The 21436-nt window shown below is 41.7% G+C and overlaps 1 protein-coding gene and 1 pseudogene across 7 annotated transcripts in view; one reads left to right on the forward strand and one right to left on the reverse strand.

Moving 5' to 3' along the window:
- The window catches only part of Ubap2 (ubiquitin associated protein 2), a 119082-nt gene that overhangs the window by 79315 nt on the left and 18331 nt on the right, over positions 1–21436 (reverse strand). For 6 of the 7 annotated variants that reach the window (XM_045136456.1, XM_045136408.1, XM_045136437.1 and 3 more), the window contains one exon: positions 6201–6340. In XM_045136456.1, coding sequence (XP_044992391.1) covers positions 6201–6299 — 99 coding nt within the window. In that variant the 5' untranslated portion in view covers positions 6300–6340. Of the gene's footprint in view, positions 1–936; positions 974–6200; positions 6341–21436 lie in introns of those variants that run through there. The other variant, XM_045136445.1, reaches the window with a different exon arrangement.
- LOC123455548 lies at positions 14339–14886 on the forward strand (annotated as a pseudogene).

Consider the following 21436-nt stretch of genomic DNA (forward strand, 5'->3'; position numbering starts at 1 on the left):
GAAAACTGTGCCTGCCTTCTCAGCACAGGGATTATATGTGATACATTCCACCATACCCAGCGCTTACATGGGTAATGGGTACCAAACAGGTTTACAAGGTAAGCACTTTACTACCTCTCCTTTCCCAAAGGTTTTAAGCAAATAAGTACTAATGGCCTAATGCACACTGAGCATCATAATCTCTACCAATGAGCTATGTGTGTCTATCTTTTTGATACTGTTTTATACAAGCATTTTTAAAAATTTTTTTACTTTACTTTTTTTATTTATTTGAGAGAGAAAGAGGCAGACAGAGGGAAACAGAGAATGGGTACGCCAGGATCTCCAGCCACTGAAAATGAACTCCAGACACATGCGCCCCCTTGTGCATCTATCTGGCTTACATGGGATCCTGGGGAATCAAACCAAGGTCCATTGGCTTTGTAGGCAAATGCCTTTAACTGCTAAGCCATCTAATTTCTGAAAGCACTGACACTCTTATAACAGCTGTTAATAAGAAAAGTATTACAGGGCTGGAGAGATGGCTTAGTAGTTAAGCCCTTGCTTTTGAAGCCTAAAGACCCCGGTTCGAGGCTCGATTCCCCAGGACCCATGTAAGCCAGATGCACAAGGTGGTACACGCATCTGGAGTTCGTTTGCAGTGGCTGGAGGCCCTGATGCACCCATTCTCTCTCCTCTCCTCTCTTCTCTTCTCTCCTCTCCTCTCCTCTCTCTCTCTCTGCTTGCTGTCACTCTCAAATAAATAAACAAAAAAAAATTATAAGTATTGCACTGCTAAGGTGATATTAATAAAATGTAGGAATTTTAATCAGAATGTTAAACTGTTACCATGAAAATACCCTATATGCTTTAGTCAAGATTATTTTATTCCATAAATGATTCAATAAATACTTAATAAACAAAGCACTAAATATAAAAATATAATAGGGAAGTTACCAGGCTGAGCTCTAGAAGTGTCAAGTGATCTGTACAGCTTAGGGGAAAAAGAGGAAAAAGAAGGGTCAACTAGTTAAAGTTAACCAAATTAAAGTTAGTGCACCCTCCCCATAAGTGATTTTCATCAGACCACTCTAAAATTAAGAGAAAGTATGGCTGAGAAAAACAGCATTACTAATCTTCTTCCTCTGAATCCTACAGCCTTTTTCATGGCTTACTTGGAGCTAAGCTGCTTTCACAATGAAAAATATGTTGGTAGCTTTTCTAGTGCACCATTTTCTTTTACTGGACTTATTACACAGAAATACTTGAATACTATATAGTAGAGATTTTTGTTTTCAGAGGGATTGTGTGTATACACATTGTGGTGTATACACATGTATATACAAATGCACACACCCCACACAAATGTATGCAAAGGCTACAGGAAATATTAGATGTCTTCCTCTACTGCTCCTCCATAGCCTATCCCTGAGCAGAACCTGATGTTGCACACATTGGACTTCCTGAGGAGCAAGTTCCGTGATTCTACAGCCTCTGGTCCCCACAGAAAGGACACTACAAGCATGTGTTGCCATGCACAACTACTTATATGAGGGTTCAAGAAATCAACTAGGAGCAAAACAGGTCCTCATGCTGGCATGCTAAGTGCTCTTACCCACTAAGACATCTCCCCATTTCAGACCGTATGTCAAGAAAGATCTAACTACCTTGCCTAATTAGTAAAAAGGTAGACCGAAGGCCCAATACAAATTTAAGAGATCTCTTCTAGCATCTCAGAACTCCCTGGACATTCAGTAAACTGACATATTACCAAACAAAAAGTTTTTTGTTCCCACTTTAACCCACAGAAAATATTTCTTGGATCACTGAGATTAATAGATAAATTAACACAAAATAATCTTTATATATACACACATATGTATACATATGTATATATGTGTGTATATGTGTGTGCATATATATATATGAAATTTTAACTTTACTTTGCAAGCTAGAAAGAAGACAGACAGAATGGGGCATGCCTGGACCTCGAGCCACTGCAAGCAACCTCCAGATATATGTGCCACTTTGTGCATCTGACGCCACATAGGTACTGGGGAATCAAACCTGTATCATTAGGTTTTGAAGGCAAGTGCCTTAACCACTGAGCAATCTCTCCAGTTCCCCTTCTTATCTTTTTTTTTTTTTTAATATTTATTTATTTAAAGAAAGCAAAAGGGAGGGAGAGGGACAGAAAAAGGTAGATAGAGAAAGAATGGGTGTATCCAGTCTCCAGACACACATGCCACCTTATACATCTGGCTTTACATGGGTGTTGGAGAATCAAACCTGGGTTCTTTGGCTTTGCTGCTAAGCACCTTAACCACTAAGTCATCTGTCCAGCCCCTCACACCCTACTGCCTCTCTTTTTGAGACAGGGTGTGTCACATAGCCCAAATTGGCCTCAAACTATGCAGCACTAGGCAGCTGAGGATGACTCTGATGATATGCAGTGCTGTGCTGGGGCTACAATCCACAGCTTCGTATACTCCTAAAAACACATTTTGTTTTTATTTTATTTGACAGAAAAAGAGAGACAGAGAGAAAGAATGGCGTGCCAGGACCTCTAGCCACTGCTAACCAACTCCAGACGTGTGCACCCCCTTGTGCATCTGGCTAATGTGGGTCCTGGGGAATCAAACCTGGGTCTTTTGGATTTGCAGGCAAATGCCTAATCGCTAAGCCATCCCTCCAGCCCAAGCTTCATATACTCTACCAATTAAGCTCCATTCCACATCTGGCCTTTGTCTTTTTTTTCCTTTGGATAGGGAATGGGTGCTGGGGCTTGACCCTGAGCCTCATGTATGCTAGGCAAGTGCTCCACCGTTCTGCAATACCCTCAAAATAAACATTTTCTCTAATGCAAACTATTTTTTTCTGGGGAGGGGGGTTGAAGTAGGGTCTCACTCTGACCCAGGCTGTCCTGGAACACATTCTATAATTCCAGGCTGGCCTTGAACCCACTGTTCCCCTCTGCCTGTGTTGCCAAGCCCAGCCATACTGCCTGTTCGAAAAATTTCTTAATACTTTTGCAAAAGGGGGCATTCAACTTTAACCACGGAACTCTGGAGGCTGAAGTAGAAGGACTGCTGAGCTTGAGGCCAGTCTGGGTCTAACCAGGTCAGCCTAGGCTACAGCAAGACCCTGCCTTGGGGAGAAAAAAAAAAAAGAAGCATTGGAAATATGATGATCAGTGGGATATGGTGGTGCACACCCTTAATCCCAGCACTCTGGAGGCAGAGGTAGGAGGATCACTGTGAATTCAAGGCCATCCTGAGACTACATAGTAAATTCCAGGTCAGCCTGAGCTAGTGCAAGACCCTACCTCTAAAAACAAACAAACAAATGAAAAAAGTGATGATCATCAAGGCTGAATTACACATGCCTGCAGTCCCCACTACTTAGGAAGATTGCTTGAGTTCAAGAATTTAAGGCCAGGCTTGACTTATTTATCAACACCCTTCCTCAAAACAACAATATAAGCACAAACTGCTTTTTCTTTTGTTTTGTTTTTTTGAGGTGGTTTCACTCTAGCCCAGGCTGACCTGGAATTCATATGCAGTCTCAGGGTGGCCTCGAACTCACAGCAATCCTCCTTCCTCTGCCTCCCAGCGCTGGGATTAAAGGTGTGCACCAACATATCCAGCCTAAAAAAAAAATCTTTTTTGCAGGTCTCTTTCCAGCCTACAAACTGATTAATATGGAAATCAGCCCAAAAAATGTGACTGCTGGGGAGGCATAGGAAGAACTACAGTTTCCAACCGGACATTTTATTTGGCCCTCCTCCAAAAGCTTTTCACTCATTTCATTTTATTATTAGAGAAAGAGATAGAATGGGCGTGCCAGGGCCTCTAGCCATTGCAAACGAATTTCACATGCATGTACCACCTTGTACATCTGTCTTTACATGGAGTACTAGGGAACCTGGATCCTTTGCCTTTGTAGGCAAGCGCCTTAATGCTGATCTCTCCAGCCCTCATTTCATTTTTGTTTAAAAAAAAAAAAAAAAAAAAAACCATCAATGTGCTGAGAATAAATGATGCTGAGTGCTCACTTAGCACTGAGACATGTGTCTCACCTGCTCCAATGCTGAGAACTGCTATGGAAGAGAGAGGCTGGAAGAATTTAAGAGCCAGAGACTGGATGCTCTGCCAATGAGTTACATACATCCCCAGCCCAAAAGAGTGCACTGAAATGCTGTCATTTGATCATGAAGTGGGTGCCATATTCCCCACCATACAGTGACTATCTGCACAAGACCAGCACAAAATTGGACTCAATAGAAGGTAATGGAACAGGATTATGATCAAAATATATTATATGCATATAAAAAAAACTTATCAGGGCTGGAGAGATGTCTTAGCGGTTAAGCGCTTGCCTGTGAAGCCTAAGGACCCCAGTTCAAGGCTCGGTTCCCCAGGTCCCACATTAGCCAGATGCACAAGGGGGCACACGCATCTGGAGTTCGTTTGTAGAGGCTGGAAGCCCTGACACGCCCATTCTCTCTCTCCCTCTATCTGTCTTTCTCTCTGTGTCTGTCATTCTCAAAAAAAAAGAAAAAAAAATTATCAAAAATTTTTTTGAGGGCTGGGGAGATGGCTTAGCGGTTAAGTGCTTGCCTGTGAAGCCTAAGGACCCCGGTTCAAGGCTCAACTCCCAAGGACCCACATTAGCCAGATGCACAAAGGGGTACATACATCTGGAGTTCATTTGCAGTGGCTGGAGGCCCTGACGCGCCCATTCTCCCTCTCTCTCTCTCCCTCTTTCTCTCTCTGTAACATTCAAATAAATAAATAAATAAAAAGAAAAAAACATTTTTTTTGAAAGGTTGCTTCAGCCAGGCATGGTGGCACACACCTTTAATCCCAGCAATCCAGAGACAGAGATAAGAGGATTGCTGTTGAGTTTGAGGCCAGCCTGAGACTACACAGCGCATTTTAGGCCAGCCTAGACCATAGCAAGACCCTATCTTTAAAAAAAAAAAAAAACTCCCCAGACAAAAGATGGCCTGGATATCCATGACCTCACAGTGCCTCACACTACCCACACAAAGCCATTATAATAGGAGGAAAAAAATCATGATATCAAAATAGAGACTGGTTGAGATGGGGAGGGGATATGATGGAGAATGAAGTTTCAAAGGGGAAAGTGGGGAGAGGGAGGACATTACCATGGGATATTTTTTATAATCATGGAAGTTAATAAAAAAAAAAAAAATTGAGGGCTGGAGAGATGGCTTAGTGGTTAAGTGCTTGCCTGTGAAGCCTAAGGACCCCGGTTCGAGGCTCGGTTCCCCAGGTCCCATGTTAGCCAGATGCACAAGGGGGCACACGTGTCTGGAGTTCATTTGCAGAGGCTGGAAGCCCTGGTGTGCCCATTCTCTCTCTCCCTCTATCTGTCTCTCTGTGTCTGTCGCTCTCAAATAAATAAATAAATAAAAATTTTTTAAAAAATTGAAAATTAAAAAAAAAAGAGGGGAACTGAGAAGATTGCTCAGTGACTAAAGCAACCAGTCTGGGTTCAAATGCCCAGTACCTACATATCCCCAAATGCAAAAAGTGGCATGCAATGGCAAGAGGCTCTAGTGCACCCCATACACACATGCAAATAACTCTTTAAAAATATTGAAAATATATATATATATATATATATAAAATTAAGGCCAGGCATGGCGGCCAGCCTAGGACTACAGAGTGTGTTCTAGGTCAGCCTGGGCTAGAGTGAGTCCCTAACTTGAAGCCAGAACCCCTCAAAAAAAATTATATATATATATAGTCAAGCCATGCATATGAAATTAGGATGGACTCAGGGTAATTAATTACTCACTGAAAAGAACCTGTATCAAAATAGTATACTATGTTAACTCTGCATCAGATATTGTGCTTAGCACTTTAGTTAATGCTCACTCTATTTCTGTCTGCTTCTTTCTCAAATAAATTTAAACAAGAAAAAAGCAATGGGTTTGATCCCTGGCACTGCGAAAAGAAAACAAAAAAGGGGAGGGAAGGAATGGGTAAATTGAGATAATATAGATGGTAATAAGTGGAATTCAAGATTAAATATTTCTCAAGGAACATTCAATTGTGCCTCTATCAACACTATTAACATCTTTTATATTACTCATACATATAAACACAAAGTTTTGGCAAAGGAAAAAGTTAAACCATTTGTTCTCTAATTTTTTTAAATTCTAAACAAAACAAAAATACACAGAAGCTTACCTGTACCACTTGTTTCTGTGGTTGTGTTATGTGTGCTGCTGAAATCTGTGTTTTTTCCCGAGCACCTCGGCAACGATCATTGCTCACTGAAGTCATCATATACAGTATATACAAAATAATGTATGTACAAAATACAAAATCTGCAAGAAAGTAAGCATTAGTGGCAAAACTTCCAAATCATGGTAAAAGGCAAACATTTAACTTAGGGGAAAATAAAACAAAAATAAAATATAAAGGCTCTCTAGAGTATAAATTTTTAGTTCTAATTTTTGGTCTTTTCGGAGGTAGGGTCTCACTCTACCTCAGGCTGACCTGGAATTCACTATGTAGTCTCTCAGGGTGGCCTCGAACTCTCAGCAATCCTCCTACCTCTGCCTCCCGAGTGCTGGGATTAATAGTGTGTGCCACCACACCCAGCCGAGGTCTTCATATTCACTAAATACATACTCTAACACAGAACTATACATCCTCATCTACAGACAGCTCTCCAACTATTTTTACTCATGCATCTAAAATCCCTGAGACTACATAGTGAATTCTGTGTCAGCCTGAGACCCTAACTCAGGAGGCAGAGGTAGGAGGATCACTATTAGTTCCAGGCCACCCTGAGACTACATAGTGAATTCACAGGGATCCTCCTACTTCAACCTTCCCTATGCTGGGATTAAGGCATGGGCCATTATAACCAGTGAAGTGAGTTCTTAAATTAAGGTAAAATGCCTATTCAATATAAAAGCCTAAATTGCCAAAATAATCATCAATACCCTTATAATTTATTCACCACCTTTAAAATGAAAATGACTAGGGCATGCAAATCAGAGTGTAAGAAAACATCTTCAACTAACATACTGTAATGATCTGTGGGGAAATTCTGTCTTCTATCTTGGAAAAAAAAAACTGAATGTAGTAAACAGAATTACTTCTACAACAAGCACACAGTTGCCAGACCATAGGAATTTGGTTTACACTTGTGTTCCATCACCTCTGTCACTCTCTACACTCAAGAGCTCTACTACTCTGGAACAGGTTCCAAGAGGACTCAGAATAGAAACAGACAAGAGCAAAAGATTCTAAAAATAATCGTGTCAGAAACTCACACATATCTCAGGTTGTAAAGGTGCCCTAGGCTATGTCAATTAATCTAATTAATCTAGTCTCTGCAAACAGACTCCATATGCCACTGTGTCCATCTGGCTTATGTGGATCGTGGAGAATTGAACCTGGGTCCTTCAGCTTTGCACGCAAGCACATTAACCACTAAGCCCCATCCTTTATCATTTTTCCAAATTAAAGTTATGATAGATTTTAACACAGGTTAAGAACTGCTGCTACATTTTAACTTTTTATTTTTCCCTTTTGGCTTTTCATGGTAGTGTCTCACTCTAGCCCAGGCTGACCTGGAATTCATTCTGTATTCCAAGGGTAGCCTCAAACTCACTGCAATCTTCCTAGTTCTGCCTCCCCAGTGCTAATATTAAAGGCTTGCACCACCACACCCGGCTCATTTTAAGTTCTTTCATGAGAGAGAAGACAAGAGAAAATTGGCACTCCAAAGCCTCTAGCCACTGCAATCAAACTTCAGAAGCGTGCACCACCTAGGTCATTTGGCTTAAGTGGGTTCTGGGGAGTCGAACCTGGGACCTTTGGCTTCACAGGCACGTGCTTACGTGCTTAACCACAAAGCCATCTCTCCAGGGCCCCACCTGGATTTTTCATTTTCTTTTTTCTTTTTTAATGTTTTGTGTTTTTCAAAGTAGGGTCTCACTCTAGCCCAAGGTGACCCGTAATTCACTATGTAGTCTCAGGGTGGTCTTGAACTCATGGTGATCCTCTACTTCAACTTCCGGGGTGCTGGAATTAAAGGCATGCATCACCACATATGGCTTATTATTTTTCTTTTAACATTTTAACCCATGTTAAGCCAGAGGCATTCACTTCCACAAGCAAGAGACCCTGGCAACATGCTGTGCACATACCTCAAAAAAAAAGGGGGGGATGGAGGTTTCTGAAGTTCATTTGCAGTGGCTACAGACCATTTTCTCTCCCTCCCTCCCTCCCTCCTTCTCCCCTTCTCCCTCACCTCTTTCTCTCAAGTAAGTAAGTAAAAATGTAAAATTATGGCTGGAGAGATGGCCTAGCAGTTAAGGCACTTGCCTATGAAGCAAGGACTCATGTTTGATTCTCCAGGTCCCACATAAACTAGATGCACAAGGTGGCGCACACATCTAGACTTTGTTTGCAGTGGGTAGAGGTCCTAGAGTGGCCATTCTTTCTCTCTCAATCTCTTTCTCCCTTCCTCTGTCTCAAATAAAAAGAAAAAAAAATCCAGAAAAATAAAGTAACTTGACTAAATGTTTTCTATAGGAGGCACATTTTTAGAAAAAGTAACTGGAGCAAGGAGATAGCCCAGGCACACTCCTCAGCACCACATAAAGCTGGATGCAAAAATGAAAAAGCAGGACTAGAGAGACTGCTTAATGGTTAGGGCATTTGCCAGCAAAGACAAGGACTCAGGTTCAATTCCCCAGTACCCACCTAAGCACATGCATGTGGGCAGTGGCTAGAGGCCCTGGTGTGCCCATTCTGCCCACCTCTCTCTCTCTCTAATAAATAAATAAAAATATTCAAGGCTGGGCGTGATAGCACATTCCTTTAACCCCAGCACTTGGGAGGCTGAAGTAAAAGGATCACCATCATTTCAGGGCCCAACCTAAGCCAGATGCACAAGGTAGTCCATGCATCTGAAGTTTATAGTGGCTTGATGTCCTGGCACACCCATTCTTTCCCTCTCTCTCTCTCTCTCTCTCAAATAAATAAAAATATTTTACGGCTGGAGAGACAGCTTGGTAGTTAAGGTGCTTGCCTGCAAAGCCTAGGAATTCATGCTCGACGCTCCAGGTCCCACATAGCCAGACGCAGTGACTCAAGCACACAATGTCCCACATGCACCACAAGGGGGCACACACATCTGGAGTTCATTTGTAGCAGGGTGAAGGTCCTGGTGCACCCATTCTCTCTCTCAAAATAAAAATAAAAAATAAAATAATTTTGAAAAAAGAAGAGAGTGGTACAACATCTGTGATCCCAATGTACCGCAGCAATAGGCAATGGAAGGCACAGCCAGGAAACTCCAAAAGTGCTCAGGCCAGCTAGACTAGTACACACAAAGCAGCAGCAAAAGTAACAAGGAAGACCCTATCTCAGGCAAGGTGGAAGACAAATATGTAGAATAACACAGCTGACATTACCTAATGCACAAGTACTCCTTTTGGGTAGATATTATGATGTTTTTGTGAACAATTCTGTCATTCATACACACACACACACACACACGTTTGTTTTTCCTCTTTTTTTTGGTCTTTTGAGGTAGGGGCTTGCTCTAGCCCAGGCTGACCTGGAATTCACTACATAGTCTCAAGGGTAGCCTTGCATTCACGGTTTTTCTTCTATACCTCTGCCTCCCAGTGCAGGGATTAAAAGCATGCTCCACCACACCCAGGTGTTTTGATTTTTCTCTAGGTAGGGTCTCACTCTAGTCCCAGGCTGGCCTTGAACTCAGTCATCCTAAATACTGGGATTAAAAGTGTGGGCCACCACACCTGGTCTGTTTTATGAGTTTTTAATTTCCATTAAATAAAAGCTGTGTTACTGCTTTTTCTCTTTGAATCTGTTATTTTTAACATAGGAAACACATTTAATAAAGAATCTCAAGCTGGAGAGAGAGAGAGAGGGCTTAGCAGTTAAGATGTTTACCTATAAAGCCAAAAGATCACAGTTTGACTCTCCAGGGTCCACATAATCCAGATGCACAAGGGGTTGCATACATTTGGAATTCATTTGTAGCAGCTGGAAGCCCTGGTGAGTCCATTCTCTCTCTCTCTCTCTCTCTCAAATAAATAAATAAATAAATAAATAAATAAATAAATAGAATTTTTTTGAAAAAAAAAAAACCTTAGCCAGGCATGGTGGAGCACACCTTTAATCCCAGCACCTGAGAGGCAGAGGAGGATCACTGTGAGTCTGAGGCCACCCTGAGACTACATAATGAATTCCAGGCCAGCCTGAGCTACAGCGAGACCCTACCTCGAAAAACCAAAAAGAATCTTGCTGGCCTTGCAGTTATGGAGATTTCCTGGGAATCTTATGGACCAAGGTTCAATTCCTCAGTGCCCACTTAAGCCAGATATACAAGGTGGTGCATGTGTCTGGAGTTTGTTTGCAGTGGCTAAGACCCTGGTGTACCCATTCTCTAGCTCTCAAATAAATAAATATTGTTGTTGTTCATTTGTTTTCCAAGGCAAGGTCTCACTGTAGCTCAGGCTGACCTGGAACTCATGGCAATACTCCTACCTGTGCCTCCCAAGTGCTGGGATTAAAGGTGTGTACCATCACACCAGGCCCTCAAATAAATACATTTTTTAATATTTGTATTTAATTTATTTGCAAGCTGAGAGAGAGAAAAAGAAGACAGAGAGAGAATGAGCATGCTAGGGCCTCCAGCCCCTGCAGATGAACTCCAGAATCACACACCACTGTGCATCTGGCTTTATGTGGGTACTGGGGAATCGAACCCAGACCATTAGGCCTTGCAGGCAAGAGCAATAACCACTAAGCAATCTCTCCAGCCCAATAAAGTATTTTTGTAAACAAAAAGAATCTTGGGAGCTGAGAGATGGCTCACCAATTAAAGGTACTTTGCATTCAAAACCTGCAGTCTTAGGCTCAATTCCCCAGCACCTTCATAAAGGTAGATACAAAGTAGCACATGCATCTGTAATTCCAATGCACCTACAATGAGAGGGAGCCAAGAGAATCTGAAGCTTGAGGGCCTGTTAGTCTGATGTTCATTTGCAGCAGCAAACACATCTTGAGGTTATAAATACTCTGACCACCACATACATGCTAGGGCACACACACAGAGACTAAAATTTTAATTTCTGCACTGGAGAGATGGCTTAGCAGTCACAGTGTTTACCTGCAAAGCCAAAGGATCCCCATTTGATTCTCCAGGACCCATGTAAGCCAGATACACCAGGGGGCACAAGCATCTGGAGCTCATTTGCAGTGACTAAAGGCCCTGGCACACTTATTCTCTCCCTATCTCTTTCTCTCTCTCTGCCTCTATCAAATAAATATTTTTTTAAAAATTGGAAATCAGTGTGGAGGTTCCTAAAACAGCTAAAGATTGATCTACCATATGACCCAGCTATTAGCACTCCTAGGCATATATCCTAAGGACTCATCTCATTTCCTTAGAAGTACATGCTCAACCATGTTTATTGCTGCTCAATTTATAATAGCTGGGAAATGGAACCAGCCTAGATGTCCCTCAACTGATGAATGGATAATGAAGATGTGGCACATTTATACACTGGAGTTCTACTCAGCGGTAAAGAAAAATGAAGTTATGAAATTTGCAGAAAAATGGATGGATCTGGAAAGAATTAAACTAAGTGAGGTAACCCAGGCCCAGAAAGCCAAGCGCCACATGTTCTCTGGAACCCTCTACTCTGCTTGTGCCCTATGGACCATGGCTGGTGAATCTTGAGCCTCTTCTGTCCAGGGCCATAACACTACAAACCATGGACCCTGGCCCATCCTTTTATTCCCCAAGCATAGCTGAGAACAAAGCTTAAAGAAACAAAAAGTGATTGTAAGACAAAAACTTAACTGTTAACAGGATACAGTTTGTCTTTACTCCTGGTGTCACAAAGGAGCCCCCCTCTAGCCCTTTCTCATTAAATCTCTGGTTTGTACCTCCAGAAAAAAAAAAAAAAAATTAATCTCTAGCTGGGTGTGGTGGCGCTCCCCTTTCATCCCAGCACTCAGGAGGGAAAGGTAGGAGGAGCACCGTGAGTTCAAGGCCACCCTGAGAATACAGAGTGAATTCCAAGTCAGCCTGGGCTAGAGTGAGACCCTACCTTGAAAAACAAAACCAAAAAAAAATTAATTTTTTAAAAATAGAATCTCAGCCAGGTGGTCCACCCCTTTAATCCCAACATTTGGGAGGCCAAGGTAGGAATGCAATGAGTTGGAGGCTAGCCAGATACCACAAGGTGATTTCCAGGTCAGCCTGGGCTAGAGTTAAGACCCTACCTTGAGCCCCCCCAAATTTTATATATATTTATATATAATAGATATTTTTATTTTAATATATATGTACTATATTGAAATATAATCTCAACTATCTTGAAAAACCTAGAAAAAGCAGCAATAAGAAATTAACACTCCCTATTGGGGGGGTGGTACACGCCTTTAATCCCAGCACTTGGTAGGCAGAGGTAGAAGGATGGCAGTGAGTTCAAGGTCAGCCTGAGACTACAAAGTGAATTCCAGGTCAGCCTAGGCCAGAGCGAGACCTTACCTCAAAAACCAAAAAAAAAAGAAAGAAAGAAAGAAAGAAATTAACATTCCCAGTCCCAGAGAGAATAAATAAGGCAACTAGAATGCCAAAAGCACTTAATTATGAGACCTAATTCCATGCAACTGTTAGCATCCTGCCTGCCAAGAGCTGCTCAAGCTGATATTTTCATGCTCCACAGCTGCAGAGGGCAGGGTCAGGCCTCCTAAGGCCTCCTAGCAGCTGGTGGACAAGGATGAACTCCCCTAAACCCACACTTGGCAGATGCGGAAGGACAATGTTATCAGCTGTCTGTGTACATAATCAGCCCTTGGAAAAGATGAGTGCTGATGAACTGAGTATTACAAGACATCAAATTTTAAGGTCAGAGAAGGAAAGTATTCATTGCCTATTTATTGAGACTCCATACATGTGTCCCATTCCTATCCTGCTTTCTCAGCTGTATATCCTATCTCAATATATTTACATATACATACATATATATACATACATACATACATACATGTATATATATATATACATATGTGATATATATATATATATATCTTTCAGTGCTGGGGATCAAACCCAGGGCTTTATTCATACTAGGCAACCACTCTACCACAGAGCTTTAACCCCAGCCTTTAAATGCTGCCTAACCCAGCAGCTATCTAGAATTCTTTGAGCTTCAATCTCTTGAAAAGTAATTCATGCATAATTATTATTCTAATAGTTCCAAGAGTCCTCTCTCTCAGAACAAATAAAAAATAAATAAAAATAAGGGGCCAGGAGTAGTGGCACACACCTTTAATCCCAGTACTCGGGAGGCAGAGGTAGGAGGATCACCACAAGTTAAAGGCCACCCTCAAACATTGTGAATTCCAGGTCAGCTTGGGCTAGAGTGAGACCCTACCTGGAAAAACAAAATAAATAAATAAATAAATAAATAAAACAAGGGGATAGGGTGATTGATGGTTCAGTGAATAGTTACTGTGACACAAGCATGAGGATCAAAGTTCAGAACCCAAGCACTCACAGAAATGCCAGGTGGGCATGATAGGATCCCAACACTGAAGAAGTAGACACAGGATCCCCAGGACAAGCTGGCTAATTAAACTAGCTGAATCAGCAAGCCCCAGTTCCAGTAAGAGATCTTGCCTCAGTGAGGTGAAGAATGATCCTGGATGATGCCTCATACCAAATTCCAGCCTCTACAATCACATGCACACATGTCCACACACATGCAAAAACACATACACAACTGCATAAACACTACACACATGCCCCCAAAGATGCCTACATTATATATAGGATTTTATAAGACCATAACCAAGTTAAAGAATGCTATACTAGGAAGGTAGCTTCATGATAGTGTTTGCCTAGCATCCATGAGGTCCCTGGGTTGGAGTCACACAGTACAATAAAACAAAAACCTGGGGCTTATGAGACCTTACCCCTTCCTGAGGAGATACTGGCATGTTAATAGCTACTGGGAGATAGAAGGAAATATTTACAGCATTATAGCTACACAAAGTTTGTCCATGCTCATGTAAATAACTCCCCACCATGCTCATGTAAGCAACCTAATTAAACTTGTTGAGTTACACACATAAAAGACATGAAAATAGAAGGGAGACAAGTTACAAAGAGGAAACCGTTCAGCAGAAATAGGAGCAGGACAAGAGGGTAATAGGGAGTGAAAGAGCAAAACATATTATACACATGTATGAAATTGCCTAAATAAAAAATCCAAAAAATAAAACATTATTTAAAAACTAGGTGTGGAGAACTATTCAACATGGAGGCGGAGGTCAATAAGCTGGAATTGATGTTTCAGAAAGCTGACTCTGATTTGGATTACATTCAATACAGCCTGGAGTATGAAATCAAGACTAACCATCCTGACTCTGCAGGCAAGGGGCTCACTCTAGCTCAGGCTGACCTGGACACCACACTGAAGCTCTAGGCTGGACTTGAACTTGCAGCTATTCCATCTGAGCCTCTTCAGTCTGGGATTATATGCATATGTCTCTAAACTTGGCTCTGCAAAATCCAGTTACACTTTTAAAGGAATTGTCAGCGATAAAGTCTGATATCAAGCTATGTATGCACGCTTTAAATCAGTTTCTGTTGAGCAAAAAGAGACTAAGAGCCGCATTTGTGCTACTTTGAATAAGACAATGACGATGATACAAGAACTACAAAAGCAAACAGACCTGGAGCTATCACTACTGACAGAAGACGAGAAAGCTGTGGCAGAACAGTTAACATCTCACATGCCAGACTTAATGAAGAAATGAGATTAAAGAAGGAAGCTCTAATAAAGATTATTTCCAAAGAAATTCAGCAAGATGGCCTAGTTAACACTTAATATCTGGAGAAGGGAGGCTGGTAAAGATGGTGGTTTGAGTAACAGAATCATTATGCCTTTCCTTTCAGAGGAGAATATTAGCAGATATAATGTATAATACATGTATACATACAGTATATAATAACATGTACACAGTTTTGTCATTTAACTATTTTCTTTTTGTAAAGTTGGGATAGATGTTTTGGCTTAATATAAAAGAATGTTTATGTACATTTCAGTCAGTGTGTGAATAAGCATGCTTTAGAAACTTAAGGTGGGGCAAAATACTTACAATATATATTATAGGTATAAATTTTATTTTTTGAAATTGTTGGTTTTAAATGAAGTCACACTATTGGTTTACTGCTAATATATGATATGCAGTTTCACACAAATTCTAGCTAATGTAATTAAAAGCCTTTTCTATGATTAAAAAAAAAAACTAGGTGTGGAGACATCACTCAGCAGAGTACATCACTCAGCAGAGTAAGTGCTCAGAGCACTTTTTTTTTTTTTTTTTTGCCAAATTAGCCCAGGCTGACCTGGAACTCACTCTTGTCCCAGGCTAGTCCTGAACTCACAGTAATTCTCCTACCCACTCAGTGCTGGGATTAAAGGCATGCACCACCATGCCCAGGAAGAATTTTTTTTTATTACACATGGGTCTCAAACAAACAAAAACTTACTCTCTCTCAAATAAAGTATTTTTTAATTATGCATAGTGGTCAGGTGGCTTAACACTTAAGGCATTTGCCTGTGAAGCCTAAGGGTCCCAGTTCGATTCCCCAGGACCCACGTAAGCCAGATGCATAAGGGGGTGCATGCATCTGGAGTTTTCAGTGGGTAAAAGTCCTGGTGCACCCATTCTCTCTATCTACCCCCTTCTCTCTTAAATCACTGTGAATTTGAGGCCACCCTGAGACTACATAGTGAATTCTAGGTCAGCCTGAATGAGCTAGTGAGAGCCTACTTCGAAAAAAATCCCCCCCCCCCAAATGCCAATGGCATTTTTCATGAAAATAGAAAAAAAATCCTAAAATTCATTTGGAAGTACAAAACCACCTCAAATATCTGAAACTATTTTGAGCAACAAAAACAAGGCTGGAAGGGCAAGAGGGATGGCTTAGTGGTTAAGGTGTTTGCCTACAAAGCCAAGGACCCAGGTTCAATTCCCCAAGACCCACATTAGCCAGATGCACAAGGGCGCGCACACATCTGGAGTTAATTTGCAGTAATTGGAGGCCTTGTCACACCCATTCTCTCTCTCTCCCTCCCTCTTTCTCTGTCAAATAAGTAAATAAAAATAAACATTAAAAAAAATAAGGCTGGAGACATCACCATACTGAATTTTAACCTATCTTATTAAACCACTGTAACAAAAACAGCACAGTACCGGTACAAAGACAGACATGTAGCAGACACGCAGATCAAAGGAACAGAAGAGAAGACCCATATGAGAGTCAGGGATCTACAGCTACTTGATCTTCAACAAAAATGCCTAAAGAATACTCACTGGAGAAAAAGCCTCTTCAGCAAATGGTGCTGGGAAAACTGGATACCTATATGTAGAGGATCCTTATATCTCTCCATGCACAAGAATTAAGTCCAAATGGATCAAAGACCTTAATATCAGGCCTGAAACTCTAAAACTGCTGGAGAAAAATGTAGAGGATATCCCTTCAACAGTCTAGGACTAAAGAGTGTCTTCAGATTGGAGAGACTTTACTTTGAAAGAAAAAGAAAAAAAAAAAGCCAGGCGTGCTGGCGCATGTCTTTAATCCCAGCACTCAGGAGGCAGAGGTAGGAGGATCGCTGTGAGTTTGAAGCCACCCTGAGACTCCATAGTGAATTTCAGGTCAGCCTGGAATAGAGTAAGACCCTACCTAGAAAAAATAAAAACCAAAAACATTCTATTCCCCCCCACACCTCTTTCTCAAATAAATAAATAATAGCCGGGTGTGGTGGCGCATGCCTTTAATGCCAGCACTCAGACAGAGGTAAGAATACTGCCATGAGTTCAAGGCCACCCTGAGACTACATAGAGAATTCTAGGTCAGCCTGAGCTAGAGTGAGACCCTACCTCAAAAACAAAACACACACACACACACACACACACACACGCAAACATGTGTGTGTGTATGTATTAAAAAGTGCTGGAGAGATGGCTGGCTTAGCGGTTAGGGCGTTTGCCTGCAAAGCCAAAGGATACCAGATTGTTTCTCCAGGATCCACATAAGCCAGATGTACAAGGGGTTGCATGCATCTGGATTTCGCAATGGCTGGAGGGCCTGGCACGCCCATTCTCTCCCTTTCTTTCTTTCTACCTCTTTCTCTCTCAAAATAAAATAAAATAATAAATAAATAAATAAAATATATATTTTTGAAAAGCCAGGCATAGTGGCACAAAAGCCTTTAATCCCAGCAGGGGGGTCAATTCCTCATAATGTAGTAAGCAGCACCTGTGTCCAAAGTTCATTTGGAGCAGCAAGGGGCCCTGGCATGCCCATTTACACTATCTCACATAAATAGTAATAAAAAAATTAAATCTTTAGGGCCGAAACTTTGATTTTTTTTTCCTTTTAAAGTATTCTAAAGTATGGGCTGGAGAGATGACTTAGCGGTTAAGCGCTTGCCTGTGAAGCCCAAGGACCCCGGTTCGAGGCTCGGTTCCCCAGGTCCCACGTTAGCCAGATGCACAAGGGGGCGCACGCGTCTGGAGTTCGTTTGCAGAGGCTGGAAGCCCTGGCGCGCCCATTCTCTCTCTCTCCCTCTATCTGTCTTTCTCTCTGTGTCTGTCACTCTCAAATAAATAAATAAAAAATGAACAAAAAAAATATTTTAAAGTATTCTAAAGTATAGCACGTAACTATCTTGGGCAATACAGTAATACAAACATGACTTAATTTTTCTGACTCATAAGTTACTGTAACCCTGTGGTAGTGATAAAGGATCTACTCTAAAACATACCTAACAACTTTCTTTCCTAATGTCAGTTCATCACATCTTGTTTTCTTTCTTATCCCTGGCTGCTTTCTCAAAGTGGTAGAATTTGTTTGCATAACTTCTGGTCAGCATAATATGGCTACTCTCCAAAACCCAAATTCCAAATCCAAGGACAACGCAATCCTTCCACCTGTCTGTCTTTTCTCTATTATTCTCTGCTTGTTTTTTTCAAGGCAGGGTCTCACTCTGACCCAGGATGATCTGGCACTCACTCTGTAGGCCCCAGGCTGGTCTCGTACCAACAGTGATACTCCTACCTCTGCATCGAGAGTGTGAATGCTGGGATTAATGGCATGCACCACCATGACCAGTAACTGTATTTACACAGCCATTTTTACTGAATTTTTAAAAATACTTATTTGAGAAAGGAGACAGAGAGTGAGTAAACCATGACTTATTGCCACTGCAAACGAACTCCAAACACATGTGATACTTTGTGCATCTATCTGTCTTTACATGGGTTCTGGGGAACAGAAAGCAAGCTCCTTTAACCACTAAGCCATATCTCTAGTCCCATTTTTATTGGATTTTTAACCCCATCCTTATAAATGGCAAGCTATCAAACATTCCTTGGTTTTCATGATAGCTTGAGTGATTATGAAACAACCTTCCCATCTGAAAACACCAACTGACACAAAGATAAATTGTATCAAGACCTTCCACAAAAAAATAAAAGCAGAGAGCCAATTAAAAAGGGCTTATCCAACATGGTGGCATACACCTAAAACCCCAGTAATCAGGAAGCAGAGACAGGAGGATCACTACAAGTTCAAGGCCAGTCAGGTCTACATAACAAATTCCAGGAGACCCACAAAAACAAAAGTAGCCAGGCATGGTGAGGCATGCCTTTAATCACTGCACTCAGGAAGGAAGATCACTCTGAGTTCCACGCCAGCCTAGAACTACAAAGTGAGTTTCCAGGTCAGCCTGGCTACAAGACCATGCTTTTTTCTTTCTTTGCTTCTTTTTCTTTTTTCTTTCTTTCTTTTTTTTTTTTTTTTTTTGAGGTAGGGTCACACTCTAGCCCAAGCTGACCTGGAATTCACTATGTAGTCTTGGGGTGGCCTTGAACTCACAGTGATCCACCTACCTCTGCCTCCCGAGTGCTGGGATTAAAGGCGTACGCCGCCATGCCCAGCAAGACCCTACATTATTGAACCCCACTCCATACCAAAACAGCAAATAAACAAGAAATATCTTCTTAAAAAAAGAGGGGACAGAAGGCACAATGGTTAAAGGTGCTTGCTTAAAAAGCCTCATGAGAGCGGGGTGTGGTGGCACTCACCTTTAATCCCAGCACTCAGGAGGCTGGGAGGATCGCCTGAGTTTGCAGGCACTGTGAGACTACATAGTTAATTCCAGGTCAGTTGGACCAGACTGAGACCCTACCTCGAAAAGCCAAAAAAAAAAAAAAAAGCCTAACTGGTGTAGGGGAGAGGGGGCTGGAATGATGGCTTAGCAGTTAAGGCACTTGCCTGCGAAGCCTAAGGATGGATCCAGGTTTGATTCTCCAGGTCCCACATAAGCCAGATGCACAAGATGGTGCATGTGTCTGGAGTTCATCTGCAGTGGCTACAGGCCCTGGCATGCCCATTCTCTCTCTCTCTCTCTCTATTAAATAAATAAAAATAAATATTAAGGGCTGGAGAGATGGCCCAGCAGTTAAGGCGTTGGCCTGCAAAGCCAAAGGACCTCAGTTCTATTCCCCAGGAACCATTTAAGCCAGAAGCACAAAGGGGCACATGCGTCTGGAGTTCATTTTCAGTGTATGGAAGCCCAGGCACATCCATTCTCTCTCTCCCTCTCACTGCCCCCCCCCTCAAATAAATAAGTAAAAATAAAATTTCAAAAAATAAATAAATACAGTGCCTAACAGTACCTACACAAAACCATCATAACAGGAGGAAAAGATGATGACATCAAAAAAGGAGACTGACTGAGGGAGAGGGGGAGGGGATAGGATGGAGAGTGGCATTTCAAAGGGGAAAGTGGGAGGAGACAGGGAATTACCATGGGATATTGTTTACAGTTATGGAAGTTGTCAATAAAAAATAGTAATAAACAAGAAAAATAAATATTTTTTAAAAAGCCTGATGGGATGGGTTCAATTCCCCAGTACCCACATGAAGCCAGATGCACAAAGTGGCACATGCTTGTAGAGTTTGTTTGCAGCAGCAGGTATCCCTGGCATACGCCCCCCCCCCCTTGCAAATAAATAGGAAAAAGAAAGTACTTATGCAGCTATTATATGTGAGTTTGTGGCCAGCCTGAGCTACTCAGTAAGACCCTACCAATCAAGAGCAGGGCTAGGGACATGTCTCAATGGGTAAGGGGCTTGCCATGCAAACATGAAACAAAAAATACCAAGTGTGGCAGCACAAGCCTGCAATCCCAGCACTGGAGAGACAAACAGCAGATCCCTGGAAACTGCTGGCTAGCTGAAGCATCAACCTCTAGGTTCAAAGGGAGATCCTCTCAAAATAGTAAGGTATGCCCTACCTCAAAAAAGCAAAAATAAACTGGGCGTGGTGATGCACACCTTTAATCCCAGCACTCTGGAGGCAGGGGTAGGAGGATCGCAGAGAGTTCGAGGCCACCTTGAGACTACACAGTGAATTCCAGTTCAGCCTGGACTAGAGTGAAACCCTACCTCGAAAAAATAAATAAATAAATAAATAAATAAATAAATAAATAAATAGGAGAAAGTAAGAAAGGTGGAGTGCTGGGGAGATGGCTCAGCAATTAAAGGTACTTGCTTGCAAAGCCTCCCAAGCCAAAGTTCCATTACCCTCCTCACATAAAACCACATGTATGCAAAGTGGTACCTATGCATCTAAAGTCCATTTGGTAGCAAGAGGCTCTGGCACACATTTTCTCTCTCATAACTTATTTTTTAATTTAAGTAAGGTGAAAAGTGGTAAATCATTAAAACAAGGGTTTTTTGGTTTTTTTGTTTTTTCATTTTGATTTTGTGGGAGGGGGTGGTTCAAAGTAGACTCTTGCCCTAGCCCAGGCTGATTTGGAATTCACTATGTATTCTCAGGCTGGCCTCAAACTCATAGCAATCCTCCTATCTCTGCCACCCAAATGCTGGAATTAAAGGAGTACACTGCCACCACACCCACCAAAAACTCATCTTTCTTATCTAAGAGATTCATTCCTGATTTTCCAAGATTCTGCAGCAAATGACTCAGTAAAGCTCTGGTGATAGTTGGGAGTTTTGGCACTGTAGTTCCTCAAAAATAAATAAATAAATATAAAGTGATCCAGTCTTTGTTTTTTGTTTTTGTTTTTTTTAAAGATGTGGGCTCTTCTTTTGATTTTGTGTGTAGTATGTTCCTGTATGAGTACAAGTGAGCCATGCCATGGCTCAAGTGTGGAAAGCGTAAGACAACAACAGGTAGAGACCCTTGTTCACATCTCATTTTGAGACAGGGTCTTCTCTCTCCTCTTCCTCCACAGTTCCTCCCTCCCCCACTCCTGTTTCCACCTACCATCTCACTAGAAGTGTTAAGATTACAGGACCCTGCCGTGGAAGCCAAC

Source organism: Jaculus jaculus, chromosome 1, assembly GCF_020740685.1.
Source record: "Jaculus jaculus isolate mJacJac1 chromosome 1, mJacJac1.mat.Y.cur, whole genome shotgun sequence".
NCBI lineage: Eukaryota > Metazoa > Chordata > Mammalia > Rodentia > Dipodidae > Jaculus > Jaculus jaculus.